The 20,606-nt window shown below is 44.6% G+C and overlaps 1 protein-coding gene across 12 annotated transcripts in view; it reads left to right on the top strand.

The window, feature by feature from the left end:
- Nucleotides 1-20,606, top strand: part of AGBL4 (AGBL carboxypeptidase 4) — a 1,406,556-nt gene that overhangs the window by 1,341,031 nt on the left and 44,919 nt on the right. For all 12 annotated transcript variants that reach the window (XM_077779716.1, XM_077779717.1, XM_077779714.1 and 9 more), the window contains 2 exons: nucleotides 4,626-4,778; nucleotides 7,491-7,653. In XM_077779716.1, coding sequence (XP_077635842.1) covers nucleotides 4,626-4,778; nucleotides 7,491-7,653 — 316 coding nt within the window. The remainder of the gene's footprint in view (nucleotides 1-4,625; nucleotides 4,779-7,490; nucleotides 7,654-20,606) is intronic.

The following is a 20,606-nucleotide window of genomic DNA, read 5'->3' as shown; positions in this document are numbered from 1 at the left end:
GGTATATTTATTAACTGATTGGTTGATTCCCTTTATCTCCCCAAAGAATATAAACTCTTTGAGCTCAGGAATTTTCTGTTGTGTTCATTGCTCTATCCCTAGTAACCAGCACACTCCCTGGTGCACATCGGAATGCCTAGAATACTGTCTGACACATTGTAGGCACCCAGTGATTATGTGGTGAATAAGCAAATGAAAATCCAAGAAAATCAATGACAAATTACTGCAAATAATAATAGAATTAGTGAGGTATTGGGTACGAATTTAATATGTCAAGAATAAGAGCCTTTATAAAGAACCATTAGTTAGAAGATTTAATGGAAGAAAGCATCATATTTCCAGCAGCAAGTGAGAATGCCTTGGCATCAAAAAGATATGTTCAGGGTCTGTATGAAAACAAAAACAAGAACTTTAAAAATTTCCTACTGTACCCAAGAGAAAATTTAAATAAATGTAAAGTCAAAACATATTCTTAGATTAGAAGGCTCCAAGTCATAAGAGTCAGTTCTTCCTATGGTAATACAAAAATCCTATGATTATATTATCAAGAATATTTTTCTCAAATACCAAGAATATTGACAGGGTTTGGGGAGAAAAAACTAAACAAGCTAATTATAATGATAATATAGAAAAATATGCAAGACAATAAGGAAAATTTGGGAAAAGAGGCATAATGAGGCAATTATAGCCCTTCAAATATTAAATATTAAAATGCATTATAAAGCACTAATTTGAAAAGATACATACACCTCTGTGTTTATTGCAGAATTATTTACAATAGCCAAGGTATGGAAGCAGCCCAAGTGTCCATCAATAAATGAATAAAGATTGACATATACACACACACACACACACACACACATATATATATAATGGCATATTTCTTAGCCATAAAAAGGAATGAGATCTTGAGATCTTGATATTTGTGTTAACATGGGTAGACCTAGAGGGTGTTATGTAAGTGAAATAAGTCAGACAGAGATCATACCACATGATTTTACTTTATATATGGAATCTAAAAATTAAAACAAACAGAAAAACCCCCAGAAACAGACCCATGAATATAGAGAACAACCTAGTGGTTTCCAGGGGCAGAAGATGAGCCAAATGAGGGAACGGGAGTGGGAGATACCATCTTCCAGTTATGGAATGAATAAATAGTGAAGAGGAAAGTTACCGCATAGAGAATATAGTCAATGGTATTGTAATAGTGTTGCATGGTGACAGATGATAACTACACTTAAACGTATAAATGAAATAAGATACATTATAAACTTAACATAATTAAAGCTGTGTCATACTGAATAGAGAAGTGATTAGATCAGAATGAAAAGTCCAAAAATAAACCCAAATACGTACAAAAAAATGTATATGGTAAAGATGGCTTTTCAAGTCAGTGGAGAAGAGATACACGATTTCATAAATAGTGTGGGACACTAAAGTGTCATCTTACCTCACAGCTTACATCCACATAAATCAAAATTGAAATGAAATTTTTAACTATAAAAAGTAGAACAATAAAAATAATAGGAAGAAACAATGAAAGAATTCAGCCCAGAAACCACAAAAGTTTAATAAATCTGTATAAAAATAGCATTTAAAAACTTCTGCATGGAAAAAAGTACTAGTAGAAATAAAGTCAAAGAACAATGACAAACTGAGCAAAAATATTTTTATACTATGCATAAAAGCCAACAATCCAGCTTTCAAAATGGGCAGATAAAATTAACAGACAATTCAAGGAAAACAAAATGCAAATAGTTCATAAACATATGAAAAGACACTTAACCGTGTAATAAAAGAGAATTATACTAAGAGAAATTCAGATTCAAGCTAATCTTCAATATCATTCTTCCCCCACCAAATTGACGAATATGAAAAAGTTTCATTCCACCATGTTGTCAACGTAATTGCAAAAGAGACATAAAATTTTTTTTTAATGTTTTTTATTTATTTCTGAGAGAGAGAGACAGTGTGAGCAGGGGAGGGTCAGAGAAGGAGGGAGACACAGAATCCAAAACAGACTCCAGGCTCTGAGATAGCTGTCAGCACAGAGCCTGACACAGGGCTCAAACCCACGAACCATGAGATCATGACCTGAGCCAAAGTCGGATGCTTAACCAACTGAGCCACCCAGGCGCCCCACAAAAGAGACATTTACTATTTTGCTAAGGGTGTAAACTGGTCCTTCTGAGGAGGTCAGTCTGTCAGTATTGATCAGAATTGCAAATGCACAGAGGACCAGAAATTCCACTTCTTGAAATTTATCCTACATATAATTCTACATATGTGAGCTAGCATATCTACAGAGCAAACCACTAAGACATTGTTGGTAACAGGGAAAGGTTGGAAATAATTTAAATGTCTGCCCATAGGAGGCTGGCTGAATAGTTTACATAGGACTGTTAAAATGAATGAAGTAATTGTTTATGTACTGAGAAAAAACTACACCCAAGACATATTAAGAGATCTGAATAGTGTGTTTAGCATGTTACCGTGTGTGTGTATTGGGGATGGTGAGGGGGGTGCTGGATATTTTCTTATTTGTGCACAAAGTATCTCTAAAAGCATATGAACCCACCAACATGAATCGCCTTTGGGGAGTGAAACCAGGTGACTGGAGACTCGTAGGGGCAATCTGAAGGCTTCTTCCTATAAACTCTTTCATATCTTTTTGACTTTTGAAATTCTATTGATTTGATGTAAATCAATCAATAGAATACACCGGTTATTTAAAGTGAAATCACATTAGGTGCCAGGTGTCAGAATAGGGCAGTGGAAGGCACCCCAGAATGTTATCAGAAGAACCAGATTCTAATTCTTACTCCTCCGCTAACTCGCTGGCCAGCCCTACACAAGCAAGCTCCCCACACAGGGCCGAGCCGGGCAAGGTCAGAGCAACTGGTGTCCGAGGCCCTCTCCAGCTTGGGTGTCCAGAGATATAAACTGCAACCTCTCTGTACACATTTCTTAAGTCATCCCTCTACCTCCTCCTCTCCTCTGCAACTCATCAGAAGCTCAGAGGAAAAGACAGACAATTGAAGAAAATAAAATTGTGAAGATGACTTTTATAGGGCTCGTGTTGAATCATTGTGTATTCCACCTCCAAAGCTGAAAATGATGAGTTTAATATCACACAGAGCAGTGCATCTTGTAGCTCTCAGAAGACAGCTTATGCTACCCAGAGAGTTGGGAGCTCAGCAAGACATAATTTTTCACTCCAACTCTGAGGCAAATGAAATGACAGTCATCAGGCCCACATTCTAGAAGCAACATGGTTTTCATTTGGTGGTAATTTCGTTTGAAAGTGTCCCAAGGAGAGAGAGCTCTTCTAAGCACGGACTTTCTTTCCCAGGATCGCACACTAGAAAGGGGATGGAAAGATGGCCAGGTTTCGCTGTGGCTGTTTCTAGAGCTGGCCATTGATGGTGATAAGTTAACTGCACCAGGGGTCAGGAGAGCTGGACTTTTTTAAAAAGTCTCATTTATGCCAAGTTGGACAAGTCTCTTTCACACTTGGAGCCTCTGCTACTCTCAGAAAGGACTATCAGGTATAAATTGTGCTGATATCTAGGAAGAGAAGGTCAGATTTAAGGAACATGGAAGATTTATGGGGCAAAAAATTCCCCACTTCTTCCCAGTCCATCCTGGTGTCTAGAACAATCTCTCCAGTGTTGCCTGTCAGTGGTCCTGCATGCAGTGCCTGAGTATTATCCTTCCTGTCCACACACTGGGCTCTTTAGACACATCTCTCTACCTTGAGGGAGCTCCTCAGTAGAAATGCTAGCAAATAATACCATTTCAAGCAAGGGACTGCCTTAAATATGTGTATATGAAGCGCAGAGAAAGACTGGTCAAAATCATCTTTACAGATTACAAAGCATAGTGTGTACTGTTTTTTTTTCCCCCACGTACTATATATTCTTGAAGTACGTGTGGTAACATCTGATGAGGTTATTTAATAAAAGAATTAACTAATATGTCATACGTAAAGCTCTCAGAATTGTGCTCGGCATGCATTAAATATGCAGTAAATGATAGTAATTATTATTGCAGTGTTGGGTTCCCACTATAACTTCTCTGAGGTTGGAATTAAAATACCCATTTGTCAAATAAAGCTGAGACTCAAAGTAGGGCCGTGATCTACCCCAGACCCCCTCAGCTAGAAATGGCCCATTTGGGACAAAACCATAAGCAAGCCCAATACAAATGCAATTATGTTACCCGAAAGGTATTTCTCATTGATCAGAAAAACAAAGTCTGCTAATGCCTTTAGTCATGAATGTATTAACTGTTCTGGGTAAGCAACATCAAGACTTAACCCAACAAAACCCTCACCTCTTCAGAATTCTGAAGAGGGATGCTGACCATAGTGTTCTCAGACCCTGGGGGCAGACGGTGTTAAAGGTGAGGAGAAATTGATCCTCACAGCTCTTAGCCCCTCCAATCACATTGCAGACTGCTGTAAAATCTGCTGACATGTAGCCCCAGCTCGGAAGGCAGTGTGTGTGTGTGTGCGCGCGCGTGTGTGCGTGCATGCCTGCACGCACCACATTTAGTGTCTGATCCTTTAAGGCAAGCTCTGTGACCCCAGACTTCTCATTTGTCATCCTTTCTCTCAACAGAAAACGAGCCTGGAGTTTTATATTGACATACACGCCCACTCCACCATGATGAATGGCTTCATGTACGGCAACATCTTTGAAGATGAGGAACGGTTCCAGAGGCAGGCCATCTTCCCTAAGCTCCTCTGCCAGAATGCTGAGGACTTCTCCTATGTAAGTCGAGGATTCTCTCTCAGCACGGCCCCTCCCCTGCTCAGCCCCCACGCTTCTATTGCCTACCTCTCTTCCTCTTCACTCACTTCAGTTGGGTTTAACGTTCACAGACCACCAGCTCTGTGCCAGGCCCTGTGTGGGCGATAAAGAGAGGCAAAAAGAGTCCCACCGATGCCCTCAAGCAACTCATCGCCAGCCAGGAGGGACTCCAAGGCAGCACGTGGTCTTTCTGAACAGCTGGCATGTTTTGTTCAGTTGGTCTGACCTCAGCAGTAGCAAGACAAGGAACTCACCAAGCCCCCACCACATGCCAGACCAGACCCTGCCCCAGGGTCTACTTTCACCAGCCCATTTACTAGGAGCCTAACATACCTGCTGCGGGGGAGGTGACATGTGCCCCCCATTGTCTCCCTCCATGACCCTTCCCGGGTCTCAGCTTCCTTGTCAGTAATTTGTGGGTGATAATGTTCTGCCCTGCCTGGATCACAGCTTCCTGGGAGGACAAACACAGTAATCGGCGGCAGGAGTCTGCCACCAGTAAGGACCCCAGCAGACCCCAGAGGCTGGTTGTTGCTACCCACCTCACACACCGAGAAGACTGCGGCGGCCGTGGACTGGCGGCTAGAATAATATGCAGCAAGAAGCAATATTGGAAAAGGGCAAGGAGAGAGGATAAGGAGTAGAATCAGCATGTGGTGTGGGGACACGAGAGAGAGTTTTTGCACATTTTCCTTTGTTCTGATACTAAATCTCTGAGCCCTGTTATATCCGTATGGCTAGAGGGGGAGAGGCCCACAAAGGTCATAGCAGTTTTTGAAGTTGATGAGCTGAAGACTTCCCTGCCCGTTACTGCAGGCCTGGACATTAGTGGAGATGATGAATTCTCCATGAGCTAAGATGCTTTGAATTCCAGAAGTTATGAATGCCAAATCTGGGAAGGAACTGGCCCAGTATCCTGTTTACACCCCAGAGACACCTACCAAGGCCCAGAGAAGTTCAGTATCTACAGCAAAGTTACTCAGCATTTTGTGGTAGAATCAAAGCAGGTGGCTCCCCATTTACATCTCTGAGGCAGAAACAGCCGTGCCTGTTTCTGTAGGAATCTATAGGATGGCTAGCCCCAGGCTTTTTGAAACCACTCCAGTTTTAGAGCAGGCTGTGGGAGGCTGGGCCACAGGCTTCAGAGACCCTGACAGGGGTGAGGTTTCCAGGGCAAACAGAAGGGGCACAGTCTAGGAGCTTTATTTCTGGCCTTGCCTGATGGTGTTCCTGCACTGCAACCATCTTAGGAGCTCAAGACCAGGGTCAAGGTAACCTGTCCTCACCCATCCCTGTCTCTTCTCTGATCCTCAGTACCCAACATTAAAATGATTTCACTGTATCAGAGTGAAAGGGTCTTTCAAGGACCCCTTTCAAGGGTCCTTTCAGATATGACGTTCTACTTTTCTTTTTTTTTTAAGTTTTTTAAAATGTTTTATTTATTTCTAGGAGAGAGAGAGAGACAGCGTGAGCAGGGGAGGGTCAGAGAGAGAGGGAGTCACAGACTGAAACAGGCTCCAGGCTCTGAGCTGGCAGTCAGCACAGAGCCCGACGCGGGGCCCGAACCCACGAACCGCGAGATCATGACCTAAGCGAAAGTCGGACGCTTAACCGACTAAGCCACCCAGACGCCCCGACGTTCTACTTTTCTGATCCCTTGCTTTACCTCAGAATTCACACATGCACTCACATCATGTGCACACCCATGTGCATGGACACATACAATTTCTCTTCCTTTCAATGTGTCTCTAAATATCTGCCTTGTCTTGCTATTTTCTTCCTTCCTCTTTTCCTTCTTCTCTTATTCCCTGCAGAACAAGACACATTCTCTTATTAAAACCACAGTCTCTTTATTTCCTTAGATCTCTGTGGGTTAGCAGGGAATGTCCTTTGACCGCAGATGAATTACCCTCACAGTTCTGTGAAATAGATGGTATTATTACCTCCACTTTACAGATGAGGAAACTGAGGCTAAACCAAATAAGGCAAGTTTCCCAACATCTCACTTGTCCTTGAACGGAGGACTTGAGATGTTGACCTGCTGGCTCTGTCCTCTCTCTGTCCACCTCCATGGGTGAAGTTGACACCATCGTGGAGAAACAGCCAACATCTGGTGATATTGGGCTGGAGTTCAGCTGCCCCTGGTGGAGAGGGCCACTGTGAAGGGGTGTCAAGTCATCTGGAGCTACTTAGACCCTGGTTCAAATCTGTGCTGTATCACTTGCTTGCTCCATCACTGTGAGCCTCGTTTTCTCACCCAGAGGGGCAAAATTGCAACACCTACGTCAAAGGGCTATTTTGAAGCACAAATGAGATGCCATGTGGGGAAGCAACATTACAAAGTTGAAAGCATTGCCCAAATTTTCATTTTGATTATCATCACAACATAATTGCTTCTTGTTCTGTGTCTACTTTTCCTTGCTCCATCTGTCCCCCTTCAAATCCCCACAAATATTTGTTAAATGGCAGTTACTATCCAAAGAACTCGGCTGGATGCTTTCATTTAATTCTGTTTGTTTATGTAATCAGTCCCCATAATAACCCTGTGATGTGTGGTTAATATCCCACTTTTCAGATGAGGAGGCTGAGACCCAGAGGCGTAGTAAGATCCAAAATCTGATAGCCAGCAGGTGCCTGGTTCTGATTCTCTCCTCCCTACTTTGTCCTTCCCAGTCCAGCACATCTTTTAACCGGGATGCCGTGAAAGCAGGAACCGGCCGTCGCTTCCTCGGTGGGCTACTGGACCACACTTCCTATTGCTACACCCTCGAGGTCTCCTTCTACAGCTACATCATCGGGGGCACCACGGCTGCTGTGCCCTACACTGAAGAAGCCTGTATCCTTGGCAGGTCCCCCCAGCCCTGGGCCAGCCCGCATCTGACCGCGAGTATCCAGGTCTGGCAAGATTTAGTGGGCAGGCAGGAATCCGGCGTCTAGCTTGGGTGAGGACTTAGGCTCTGGAGTGAGGATGGAGGCTGGTTATGCTGGTGGCATCTTTGGATTGTCCTGTTTTCCCCTTGCCCTTCTAAAAGACACACCCTCTCCCTACTGGCTCTGCTATGCCCTTCTGCTCCCATCTCTGGCTCCTTCACACCCTCACAAGGGAGTGTCTTCTGTCAGCTAAGGTATGTAAGCACATAGGCTGGAGAATGACCATCCTCCTGGTTACTGATGAAGACCTGGGTGGTCTCGACTCCTCCTTCTAACCCTGAACATGTAAAACTAGATCTTGTCTTTTCACTTCCCATCTTTTTATGCCTGTGCCCTCTTTCTCTTCTCTCTGCTCACCAGTTTTCATTGCACCCATTTCCTCCTCTCACTCTCCTCCTAGCTCCCTCTCCACTCCTGTCCTGTGTTTTTCTCTCCCTACTTCTTATATCCCCTCCCTCCTGGCTTCTCTCTTCTCCCCACCCTCCTCTCCTCTCCTTCTCTCCCTGTGCCTCCCCTCTGCCTTCTCTGCCTTCCTTCCCATCCTCTGCACATCTTTCTCTCTGCTTTGACATTTCCTTCCCCAAATTGCTTTTCTTCTTGGCTTCCTCATACCGTTTCTCTCAAAGCCTCCACGCCTGTCATAATGAAATTATTAGAGGTTACTTTCTAGCTTCCTTGAATTTCTGGGGATCATTTAGTCATTCTAGCTTCCTGGGTATTGATTCTAATGTCAAGGTCATTGCATAAGGATTGTGACATATTGTGACAGTTTTTGCTTCCCTTTATCCTTTTGTTTTTGGATTGACCCATTTCTCCTTTCCTAACACTTAGTTTCCTTAGAGAAAGCACTACAGTTGATGGAAGAGAAAGGAAAGGGATGACAGTAACTATATATATATATTATATCATAATATATAATATAATATTATATAATATATATATATAATTTCTCTCTCCCTAGAAGTAGAAGTGTTCCTTTTGGTGCTTGTTCGACCCTTGGTGAGTGTTCACAGAGTTCCTGCCATATTTTGTTCAGGAAAGCATCCTTTCTGGTCGTGGCATGACTCAGGACTAGTCCACCCAGTCAGTTGCAGCCTAGTGGCCCTGGGGGGTCCAGTTACCTTGCTGAGAACATGGGAGGCAGAGCGATTGGCAACCAGCGGAAGGGTGAGCAGCAGGTAAGCCAGGTGTTAGAGCAGTGCTCCAGATCCCGTAGAACACTGGAGGGATCATAAGAACTGAGAGTCCCTTCCCTGCAGTCACCAAGATTGAGACAGTCATCTTGAAATCTGCTTTACTAACTACTTGTCCTTGCAAGGCCAAGGGAGTAGGCTCTGCTGTAAGGCAGAGGACCCTGGCCACCTCTCTGTGTTACACTGCCCCTCCCCCCATACACACACGCAGTGTGTGCCCATGACTTCCTCAGGACCTGCTAATGCCTGTAATATGTGTATAAGCGGCGTTCCGCACTGCACCTACTTTGTTCTCCCCTGATGTTGTGGCAAAGGAGATAGACGGGGTGGCCTGAAGAAGCACCTGAGCATGTGCGCCAAAGGGAATTCCACATACTTGTTCCCAGTGAGCCATAGGTCCCTCCAGAGGAGGCTTGCACTTAGTCTGCAGGTACTTTCTGATGTCAGAGGTGCTTTCTTAGCACCTCACTCACTTTTGTATTGGAAGTAAATGTGTTTCTTAGTAGAATGCCCCTCCCTTGGCCCAGGCCCAGGTTTCCTCTTCAACACCTAGTTCTCATGCATCAAAATAAACATGCTGTCAGTACATGCCAGGAATCATACTAGGCACCTAGGGTAAAATACTAAGCAAAAAGGCACAGTCCCTGGTTCACAAAGCTTTTGGGGAGACAGAAAAGGAAAGAGGCAATTACAGTAAAGTATGGTTAAGTCCTGTAGTGGAGGAATTCCAGAGAGCCCTGAGGAACGTTTCCTTAACACGTACATATGAATGTCTGCCAGAAGCTATGATAAGGTCTAAGCGTGGTGGATGTAGCAGTAAACATATTAATGACAAAGATGTCTTTGTATGGGAGAAGGAAGAGTCCCAAGCACAATTTTGGGAGGTCAAGGAAGGCTTCCCAGTGGAAGTGACATCTAAGCTGAGTTTTTAAGGCTGAGTAAAAATTAGCCAGACTGAGCTGGGGTCTGTTGGAGGGAGGACATCGCAGACAGAGGGGAGGAAGGAAGGTGTGTAGGAGGGAAAAGGTGGTCCAGAATGGCTGTAGGACTTCAGATACAAGGGATGACACTGAAGTGGCAGACTGTGAGGAATCTGAACTTGAATATGAAGGCAACTGAGAGCTATAATAGAAGGGTTTCACACCACGGTGGAAAACCACTCTGGCTACAGTGGGAAGAATAGATCGGAGGGGGCCAAGATGGTGGGCGAGGATGCGCATAGGAGGCTGCTCTGACAGTCCAGGTGGGAGATGATTCTGGCCTAAACCTGGGTGCTTCCAAGGAGTATGTAGAATGGGGAACTACATACATGTAGATTTCGTAAGTGATTGGGCGGGGGTGTCAGTGAGGGACAGGAGCTAGTGACTGGGAGGAGTTCTGAGGGGATGGTGAGGTGGTGCACGAGCCAAATGGACCAGAGTGCCATCAGAGCCACCTTCCTTGTTCTGTCATCTGGGTTCAAGAAGAGGACCCAGGGGTTGCACGAGGGAAGCCAGCCCAGCCCAGCACACGAGAGTTATTTAACCTGGTTCTTGTTTGAAATGTGTGTCTCCTCTCATATGAGAGGGAGACTTCAGGCAGACGGATTTCGATCGTTGTTGGCTGCCTCCTCCGTGTCCCGATCAGAAAGAGAAATTACACAGTCTGATGGCGATGGCAATATGGTCTGGGAGGAAGTGTCCTCCAGACTGAAAGTCAGGAGACCTGGATTCTGATGCCAGCACCAGCGCCATCTCAGAGAGCGCCCTTCAGCAAGTCCTGTCACCTCCCCAAGGTGATCCCCTCACCTTCACAGAGGGCCCCAAACCTTTGCTTTCCTGATCCCCTTTATGGGAATTAAATAGAGACAGTCATGAAGAAGTGTGGCGTTAAGTAAAGCACAGATTTTCAAGTAAAAAAAATCTGAGTTTGAATCCTGGCTCGGCCACTTGCTAGATGTGTCACCTTCGGCAAGTTTCGCCACCTGGCTGGGCCTCAGTGTCCTCATCTGTAACAGGAGGACAGAACCCTTAACCTCACTGAGCTGCAAGGAGTTAAAATGAAATCATGTATATGTGCATTGCACTGTCAGCTTTAAATATTAAGTGACTGTTGGTTAAAACATCATAAAGGTTATGTGACTGTGAATGGGGAACGGCATTTATGTTAAGAAGGGGCTGTTAGAACAAGAGACCATGGCTGTGTTGGTAGGGTTCGTGGGGCAAAGTCTCGGTGGAGTCATTACAGTTGAGGGCCCCTACCTCACAACACCAATGGTTCATAGAGCAGGAGTATGTAGTTCCCATAGTTTTCATGGCCACCATCCAGAGTAGCCCTTCTCAGCATCAGGGTACGTGCAGGATGCATTAGTTATCCAGGGCATGCTGGGTGAGAGAGTAAGACCAGACAAGGGCTAGGGGGGGACTGAGGGGTATTTCACTCAGCCCCGCAATAGTGTCTACCTCTCCACTCACCAGAACAACTGTATTTGTCAGCTTTATTTTTCTCCCTGGAAAAGCACCAGCTAAAAATTATCAGGGTCTTGTTCTCTGACTTCCCTTCTCCACTCCATCAGGGAAATACAGCAATGGACACAGTCACCGATGCTTCCCTTGACATGTGACCTTGGACTGGTTATCTCACCAGTCTGAGCCAATTTCCCCATTTGTAAAATAAAAAATAGTAATAATATTCACTTTGCAGGATTCTTGGGAAAACGAAATGATTCAGTGTATCTCCAATCCATAGGCACTGCTGGCACCTGATAGGTACTCAATAGATGTTTCTCCCTGCCCCCATTTTTCTCCCCCTTCCCTCCCCTCCATCACCATGCAGACTGCATGGCTTTCCTTTTATTGGGTGAGGCTTTCACCTGATGATCTGGCTCTGAAGTCAGCACCCGGAGTTTGAATTTTAACTCCACCACCATTACTAGGTAACCTTGAGCAAGCCCTGTCCGTCTCTTAGCCTCATTGTCTAGTACTTCCACCTGTCAGAGCTATGGAATGAAATCATGAGTGGACTTGATCTCTACTGTGGTTCTATCCAGCTCTGATAATCTAAAATTTTTCTGATTCTGAAATCTAAAATCTAAAATTTTATAATTTCATGCTTAGATGAATTTATAAATTAACAATCCACAATTCTGTTGCTTAGAGAGTCTTAATATGGAGTGATTCCATGAGTGTAAAAGTTCAATCTAATAGGGAAAATCAATACAAAAGTGTGCTAGACAGCTGGTCAGGCTAAGCCCTTAGCTACTTTCATTCTTTTAGTTAAGGCTTCTTACCTGAGGGGCTTATGGACGGGCTTCAAGAAAAGCCGACGAACTGTTTGCGATTTATGCAAGCTGAGTAAAGACGCATAGTTCATTTTCTGGAAGGAAACTCATAACTTTTGTTTAAATTCATTTATTTATTTTGAGAGAGAGAGCATGAATAGAGGAGAGACAGAGAGGAGAGAGAGAATCCCAGTCTCCACGCTCCCAACATGAGGCTCAAACCCACAAACTATGAGATCATGACCTGAGCCGAAATCAAGAGATGCTCAACCACCTGAGCCACCAGGTGCCCCGAAAGACTCATAACTTTTAACATAATCTAAAAGGGGGACATCCTAGAGGCTTCTGCCCTGGCTAATGGTCTCCGTTCATGTCTCTGGTATCAGAGTCCTAGGTATCAGTTCTGCTTTGCATCATTCTAGCTGAGGGCCCTAACCCAGTTATATAACCACTCTGAACCTCAGTTTCTTCATCTATAAAGTGAGGATATTATTTGCTTCACAGCGTTGTTTTGAGGGTTACGTGGAAGAATGCAGACAAGTCACTGGGCACACATTCAGCACCATTAAATATTAGCTCCCTTGCCTTTCCTTCCTGTGGTTTGTTGCTTGTGTTGTTGTTGTGAAATGATAAATTCCTGAGAATTTTGGACCATTCTTCAGCAAACTCTATTTACATTTTACTGGCCTGCCAAATAATAAATATGCTCTGTTCAAACAATTTACAAAAAGAGGGAGGAGGAGGAAAAGGAGGAGGAGGAAGCAGAGGAGGAGAAAAGAGAGAGAGAAAGGCTAAACTGGAATCATAAAAAAGCCAGAACTTCTCTGGCCTTTATTTATGGTCTGGTTACAAGCTAAAAGAAATAGCTCTTTGACATAATGGATGAGAAAAACACTGGGAGCAGAGGCCTTGGGTCCTGAGCAGACTAGTTTCTGCACAGGCTTATAGCTGTGGGCACCTTGAAATCAGAAAATGTTGGCTCTGGAAGAAGAACATGGCTGGCGTGGCCCAGAGAAGATGCAGAGATATCGAATTCAGTTAATTGGCTTGGTCTGAATTCAGAGCCTTCTACAAGCCTTGCACTGGGTCTTCTGAAATATGCATCAGACATTAAAGATGTCATTTATTTACATGTCCCATCAAACAACACTCATTCATTAGACACTAGAAATAGATGGATAAGGCACAGGCCCTGCCTTCAAGGAGGAGACAGTTTGGAAGGAGGGAGAAAGGTAGATACAGCAGCATCAGAGGGTAAATGCTCTGGCAGAGGGGAGTTCTGCTGGTCAGGGAAGCACATGGGAGTCACTTAACCCTTTGGGAGTGTAAGGAAGGCAGAAGGAAGAAAGAAAAACTAAGTCTTAGACCTCTAGGACAAAAAGCACGCAGGTAAGAGAAGGGGTGGGAGGAATCTTCCTAGAAGAGGTAGACTTACAGGGGACAGCCCTGGTGCCAGAGAGAGGATGTGTGTCCAGAGTATTGGAGAGTGGTTGGGGCTGTGCCAGAAGCAGGAAGTGATAAAGAAACATAGGTAGAGCCAGATGGTGCAGATGAGAACCATGTAACAGGCACATTGAGCAAGCAGTGCCCACAGGGTGCTATTATAAAGTATTTTTTGTCACTCATTGACTCTGCAGATAGATGTATATAGATTATAGATCTAGATCTAGACACATACAACTCTGGCAGGCCCCATGACTTTCTAATAACTCTCAGGAAATTAAAAGTTTTCTAATTAACTCTTGTCACAAAAGAGTCTCAGTTCGGCAATAACTACATCTGGTCCAGTCAAAGCCATCAAAGCTCTTCAAAGTAAAAACCACTCCATCCTCTAGCTCAGACTTGTCTCAAATAAACTCAAGGTGACTTGTGTTTCTCTAGCTTGCCTTGCAGCCCTTTTCCCCATCTGGCTAACCCCAGATGTTCAGCCCTCCAAGATTTAACAGGATGAAGGAGAGTAGGAAAGGAAAAGGAAAGGTCTTGGGTGATGGGTACTTTTGTGAGATTGCATGAGCAAGCCCTCATTAGTTTCTTCAGACATACCTTCCCTTGCGCTGGATATCTGTTGATGTTGGCCAAGTCCATCCTCTCAGGCCAGTTGTGTATGGTCCTTCCTCAGTCCCTGATGATCTGGTGGTTCACTTCTGTTGGGTCACTATACCCTCCAGTATCCCTCTTGTCTGAAGGCGAGCTAAAGATTGCAAAATAGGCTTTCTGGTTTCCCTTTGCAAGTCCTGCCTTGTGATTTCATACCTCACATTGAAAGGTAGTAGCTATAGACTTAGGATCTCAGCTAAAATCGAGACACAGATACTTCCATTTTAGCAACATGTTATAATATTTAACAGGTAGGATTAAGTATTTTTGGTGATTGCTTGGGTGTGAGGGTAAAAGAAGAAGTCAAGGAAGATATCCAATTTTCTTGACTTGAATAGCATGGTGGATGGTGGGACCAATCACTTAAACTGGAGAAAAGAATTGAGGAGGGGAATATTTTGAGCTCTGCGATGTATTGAGTATAGGAGGCTCATGTGATATACAAATGGAGAAATTTATTAGGCAGATAGCTGTATGAGGCTGAAGTTCTAGAGAGAGGCCTGAGCTTTGGACAGGGTCATATTAGGTTTTTCTATAAGTTACTGTAGAGTCATAATGAAGGGAGGGATTTTTCTTGGTGTGCACAGTCAAGGTAGACTCCCCTTGATGAGTTGGAGAAAAGAATGCTATACTGGGAATCAAGGTTCCCATTCTAGTGTGGCCTTTTGCCCCTTGCTTCCCTTATAAAGCTGTGTGACCTTGGTTAAATCACTTCATCTCTCTGGCTTAAAGCCTGATACTAGTTAGAATCTCAGTGAATGCCAATGGATGGATGGATGGATGGATGGATGGATGGATGGATGGATGGATGGATGGGTGAATGGATGGATGGGTGAATGAATTAATGAATTAATGAATGAAATGGAAGCAATCTTACCAACATCTGGTAGCTGGCTCACTAATAGAACAATGGGTGATGTGGTCTGTGTTGCTCAGATGAATTATCAGAATAGAAGTGTGTATTGGGGCTATTGGAGGGAGTGTGGTGGTAGGAGGCGTGGGTATTCCCTGGGTTTTCTTTCTTGGTAAGAAAACTTCACTTTTTAGACAGAAGAGAAAGCAGCAGTCAGGTCTGACCTGTTGGTTGGCACGTACAATACCTAGGTACTTCCCAGTTCCTGATTGTCACACCCAGGATCAAGTCTTTGTTAAAATTCATAAGCAAAAAATGCTTCAGTCAGAAGGCTTTGGGAACAGAAGACAACACTGGACTCAGGCCTGTGAGTTTCTGTTTCTCCTCCATGCAGATGTAGACTACAATTTGATCTTTAAACATGAATGGTTACTGAAATGACTGGCTGAATGAATGAATGGCTAATAGTAGCAGTAGTCATGGTAAAAATAATGATATTGTGATGTACATCATGGACAAGTCAGGATCCCTGTATTGGAGGATTGCATTGGTTTGGAAAGATCTGTTCCCATTCTGGTTTCAAATTTTCTTATCTTTAGATTAGAAGATGAAAATATAGGATTTCTGAATCGATGGATGGATGGATAGAGAGATAGATGGATGGATGGATAGATAGATAGATAGATAGATAGATAGATAGATAGATAGATAGATAGATAGCCAGACAGACAGACAGACAGACACAAAAGAATAATTTCATTTTTGGCCTTTGCGATAAGCACTTCCATTTTCTAATAGGGAAACTAAAGCCCAGAAAAGTCAAATAATGTGCCCAGAGTTATTCTCTCAATCCTGCCTGGTAGGCTTTGTCTCACCTTCCTCCCTGCTCTGCATTTGGCCCAGATCCCTCCCATTTCCTGTAGGATAAAAGCCCTTTCCTGAACCCGACAAAGGTTGGGACCTACCAACCAACCCTGTCCATCTGGTAGCCCTGCTCTCTATGACCCTTGCCTCTGGCATTGACATGTCTGTAATCCCTGATCACCCAAATGTCACCCAGGCACCCCTCTGCGGTGCCTGGGCTGAGCCGCCTTGCCTTTTGGAGGGCTTGCCCTGTTGCCTCCCACCTCCATATCAAAGCGTGCCTCCTCTCCAGAGCTAGAAAACCAAAATGTTATTACCTTCCCCCATCCTTCCTCATCCCCACAAATGAGGTTTCTAAGGGTTTTATCTGCTGTTGTCAAGTTTATAGCCATAATTCGAAATGCTGTTAATATTACTGACAGCAGAGAGCTACAAATTACAAAGTTGTAAGGTTTCTTTATGGTGATAACTGTCAGCCTTCACTAGCAGCACTGTGAGACTCCATGGAAACCAAGTTGATGATAAGGAAAGTTGATATTGTTTCAGGGTTATGGCCGTTAGCTGACGGTCAGAAAAATCCTGGCTGGTTCTTAAGTAACATGAACCTGTTTGTTTATATTTCTGGTCATTTGCACACTTACGCACACACTTACTTGTGTTCCCATCCCCTTGTTTTTACAAATGTGGGGAGAGCCCCCAGAGTGGAAGAATTTTACCGAAGATCAGTTCAAATCAGTTGCAGAGTTGCACCTAACTTTGACCAGCTCAAAGGCCAAAGAGAGGGACCATGTGCCACACCGTAGGTGTTTAATAAATACTTATTGAATGGATGAATGCCCGGAACACTTGGAGGGCTTAGGCAATATTAAGAAAAAAGGTGTTAAACAATTTCTGGCTTTAGTGTAAAACAAAACAAAAACAGCTTTGAAAAGTACTGATTTGGGAAAATGAGGTTTTCTGTGTAGTAAAATGGTCAAGGCATCTTAATTGACACTATTAAGCTTGATATTGGTCAATAAGGCAAATGTATCAACCCCCACATCCACCACATACTGTCCTGCCAAAATTGATGTTGACTGGCTGCATTAACAGAAGCAGAAGTCAGGAGCAAGGAGGTGCTAGCCTTTCTTTGCTCTGCTGTGTCATTGGACTCCTGGAGCCGTGTTTATTTCTGGCCACCACTCTATACAGGACATTGAGAAAAATGGTGCAATGCCTCTGAAGGACTGAGATGAGAAAGGAAGACAAAACAAGGTTTGCCAACTATTCAGGTTTGCCTATGGCATAGGGTGTCCTGAGATAAGGAACTTCCAGGGCTAAAATCAGGATGGTCCTAAGCAAACCAAGATGGTTGGTTACCCTACACAAAGCTATGACTTAGGAAGAACTTGTCGAGGAGTTGGGAATATCTTCCTTGGAAAGAAGACATTTGGAGGCCGTGGTTTGGTCAAATTTCTAAAGAGTCATCTTGGAGCAGAGGGAGTAGATTCATTCTTTTTATTTCTCTTTAAAAAATTTTTTTTATGTTTTATTTATTTCTGAGGGAGAGAGACAACATGAACAGGGGAGGATCGGAGAGAGAGAGAGAGAGAGAGAGATACAGAATCTGAAGCAGGCTCCAGGCTCTGAGCTAGCTGTCAGCACAGAGCCCAAAGCGGGGCTCGAACCCACGAACCATGAGATCATGACCTGAGCCAAAGTTGGACGCTTATCCGACTGAGCCACCCAGGCACCCTTAGATCCATTCTATGTGGCCCTAGAGGTCAGAACAAGAGCCAGTGGGAGCCAGCATCATCTTGAAGCTCTATGTGGAAGACAGCAGGGCCACATTCACTGAGCATCTACTATGCACCAGGGTCTGGCCTGGTTTCTAGGGAGGCAGGGCCAAGTGGTCATGGCCTCTGCCTAGAGAAGTTCCCAGTATGGTGGGGTAGACAGGCAGGAGAGTGACCGCAGCACAGTGCTGTGACAGAGGGGGACACAGGCAGTGGCCAGAAGGAGCATCAAACCCAGCCTTGGGGATGCTGGGGGTGGGAGTAGGTGGAGTGAGGAAGGGACCATGTCAGGGCTTGGCAGGTCGAGCGAGCAGCGTGTGCGGAGTCCAGAGCACTGGGAGAGCTGCTTCCCTCCTTTGGACGAAACTAGGCCTTGGGGTGCAAGGCAGGGAGTAAGAGGCAATGAGGCTAGAGAGGGCTGTGGGAACCAGTAGGTGGTTTCAGGGAGAGTGCCGTGGCACGTGGTGGCTTCAGGCAGCTAGAGACAGAGCGCAGCACAGACCAATGTCCCAACACCTCTCCAAGTAACACACCCACCCTGCCTTATTCCCATTCTCATCTTTAAAAAGATGTGCGCCCTGGGAATGGCTTTGCATGTAATTAGGGGAATCCCCTTCTTCCAGACTCCCTAGGGAACCCAGAGTTTCAGCTTCCCAGACTACTCCATCTGACCAGAGGTTTTGGGATATCTCCTGGTAGCATCCTCGCGTAATGGTCAGTGTTCCCATGGGAGACTCATGAGCCATGGACTTTGTTAATATGGTCTCTGCCATTGACCTGCTATGTGATACTGAGCAAGTCACTAGCCTTCCCTGATCCCACTGTCCTATCTGGAAAAGAGTTTGGACCAAAGGCCTCCAACCTCCAGATCTCATTCTAAGAGCCTATTGAGCCTGGGTCTAACTCCTTTATTGAGCATCTACTATGTACTGGACACAGTCATCCCTTGGATTTTGTCAAACCCCTGAGAGCATGGGCCATTCTCCACAGGACCACCAACCTTCCCTTTCATCCAGAAAACCCTGCACCTCAAATCTCACTTCCTAAGCAGCAGGCTGCATGCCCAGTGAAACACGCTGCCTGTCTGGGGTTCTTATCCATCAATATTTTCCTCAAGATGATAAATGTCCTGCCAATAAGAAGAGGCAGCTGTCAAGTCTGTGTGAGACAAGGGCCTTTAGCCAGGGCTGTGGCCGTGCTTGGCTTGTTGATGTGTCTCAAGAGGCAGGAGGTGGGGGTGGTGGCTGGGAGGAGGAGAGACCTGAGGGTCTGGACCTGATCTCATTCTATGCAGATTTTGCCCTGAGTCAGTGGAGAGACTCGAGGAGACAGAGAATGCTTAGGTTTCAGTTCAAAGCAAAAACATCTTTACAGTGGTATTCACAGAACTTCTACAGAATGCTGAGCCCTGAGTAGACTATCAGGAAGTGAACAGCACTTACCAGTATATAAAGTGCATTCAGAGCCATCATCTTTTTTGATCCCCTACAAACACCCAGAAAGATGAGTGCTATTATCTGTGTTTTATAAACAAGGGAGGTACATTTTGACCCTGAGAGCCTACTCAGAGAAACAACCAGCCCCCAACTCCTGAAGTATGAAAAGTGAGAGTCAGATGAAGGAGGCCTGTGTCAGTCTGTAGGTGGTAGAGCAATGCCCTCCCAGGAGCTTGGATTTATTTCTTTTGATATCAAGTCCAAACCTTATTACCCCTCTAGAGGACAGTTTCTTTAAAGAAACCAGTCATGTGGCCGAGGAGCTAACAATAGCTGAGATGTAACAGATGCCATTATGCAGTAGTAGGGTGAAAAGGAACATGGCCTTTAAAGCCAGGCTGACCTGGGTACAGATCTCAGCTCTGCTATTTACTAGTCGTGTGACCTTGGGCAAGTGGCCTGACCTCTCTGAGCCTCACTTTGCCCTTTCATAGCAATGATGATTATGAAACTTACCTCATAGGGTTGTTTCAAGTAGATGGAAACATAAAAAAAAATTCTCAGGTGCCTAATAGATCACCTGGAACATGGTAGGCACTCAATAAATGATAGCTTTATTATTACTGTTACCAGTCAAGTACTGAATTGGGTGAAATCTAAGTAATAAATTTCTGGGCCATCAGGAAAAGATGAAATCAGTGCAGACTTGAGGTTTGATGGAAACTTCCTTGAAGGGTCCTTAAGATGCTTAAGGGATTCCTAAGATTCTTAAACAACAATCCTCTTAAAAGTGTTTGGAGTTCTCAGATACCCCAGTGGATTCAGACTCCATTATCTGTACTCATGTGCATAATTCAAAACTTCTTACCAGAACATAGTCATTAATGCTCAGGCAGGGCTTGGTCTGTAGTTAGGATGTGTGACTGAGGCCAAGACTCAGTCTGGAACAAAGTTAGGTGCTCAAAGACAATGTACATAAGCCTTCCTTGACACTGGTCTTGGAGCAGTGTCACAGTAAACGGCCAAGATACTTGGGTTCTCATCATGGAGTATAACCACTGAAAAGTACAGTGATTTTTACTTATTTAATGTGATGTCAGACCGCTGATGTTCCATCTCTGTGCCTCAGTTTCCCATTTTCCCTGCCTTGTCCACTTTGTGAGTGGCTGTGTAAATCAAAGGGAAAGTGTGTAAGGAATGGTTTTGAAGATTGATTAGTCTGCCTGTACTCATGGAAGGAGTGATTCTTGGTGAAGGGGAGGAGGAGGGGACATGGAAGGAAGTTGGAGGCATGTTGCTCTTCAGGACGGAAATCTGGAATAGGGTCAGGGCAGGGGGAAGGCAGGAGCCGTGCTGGGCTAGTGTAGAGGGAGACCCAAAC

Source organism: Crocuta crocuta, unplaced genomic scaffold (assembly GCF_008692635.1).
Source record: "Crocuta crocuta isolate KB4526 unplaced genomic scaffold, BGI_CrCroc_1.0 scaffold168, whole genome shotgun sequence".
Classification (NCBI taxonomy): domain Eukaryota; kingdom Metazoa; phylum Chordata; class Mammalia; order Carnivora; family Hyaenidae; genus Crocuta; species Crocuta crocuta.
The sequence above is the reverse complement of the archived record's forward strand: the minus strand, read 5'-3'. Positions and strand labels throughout refer to the sequence as shown.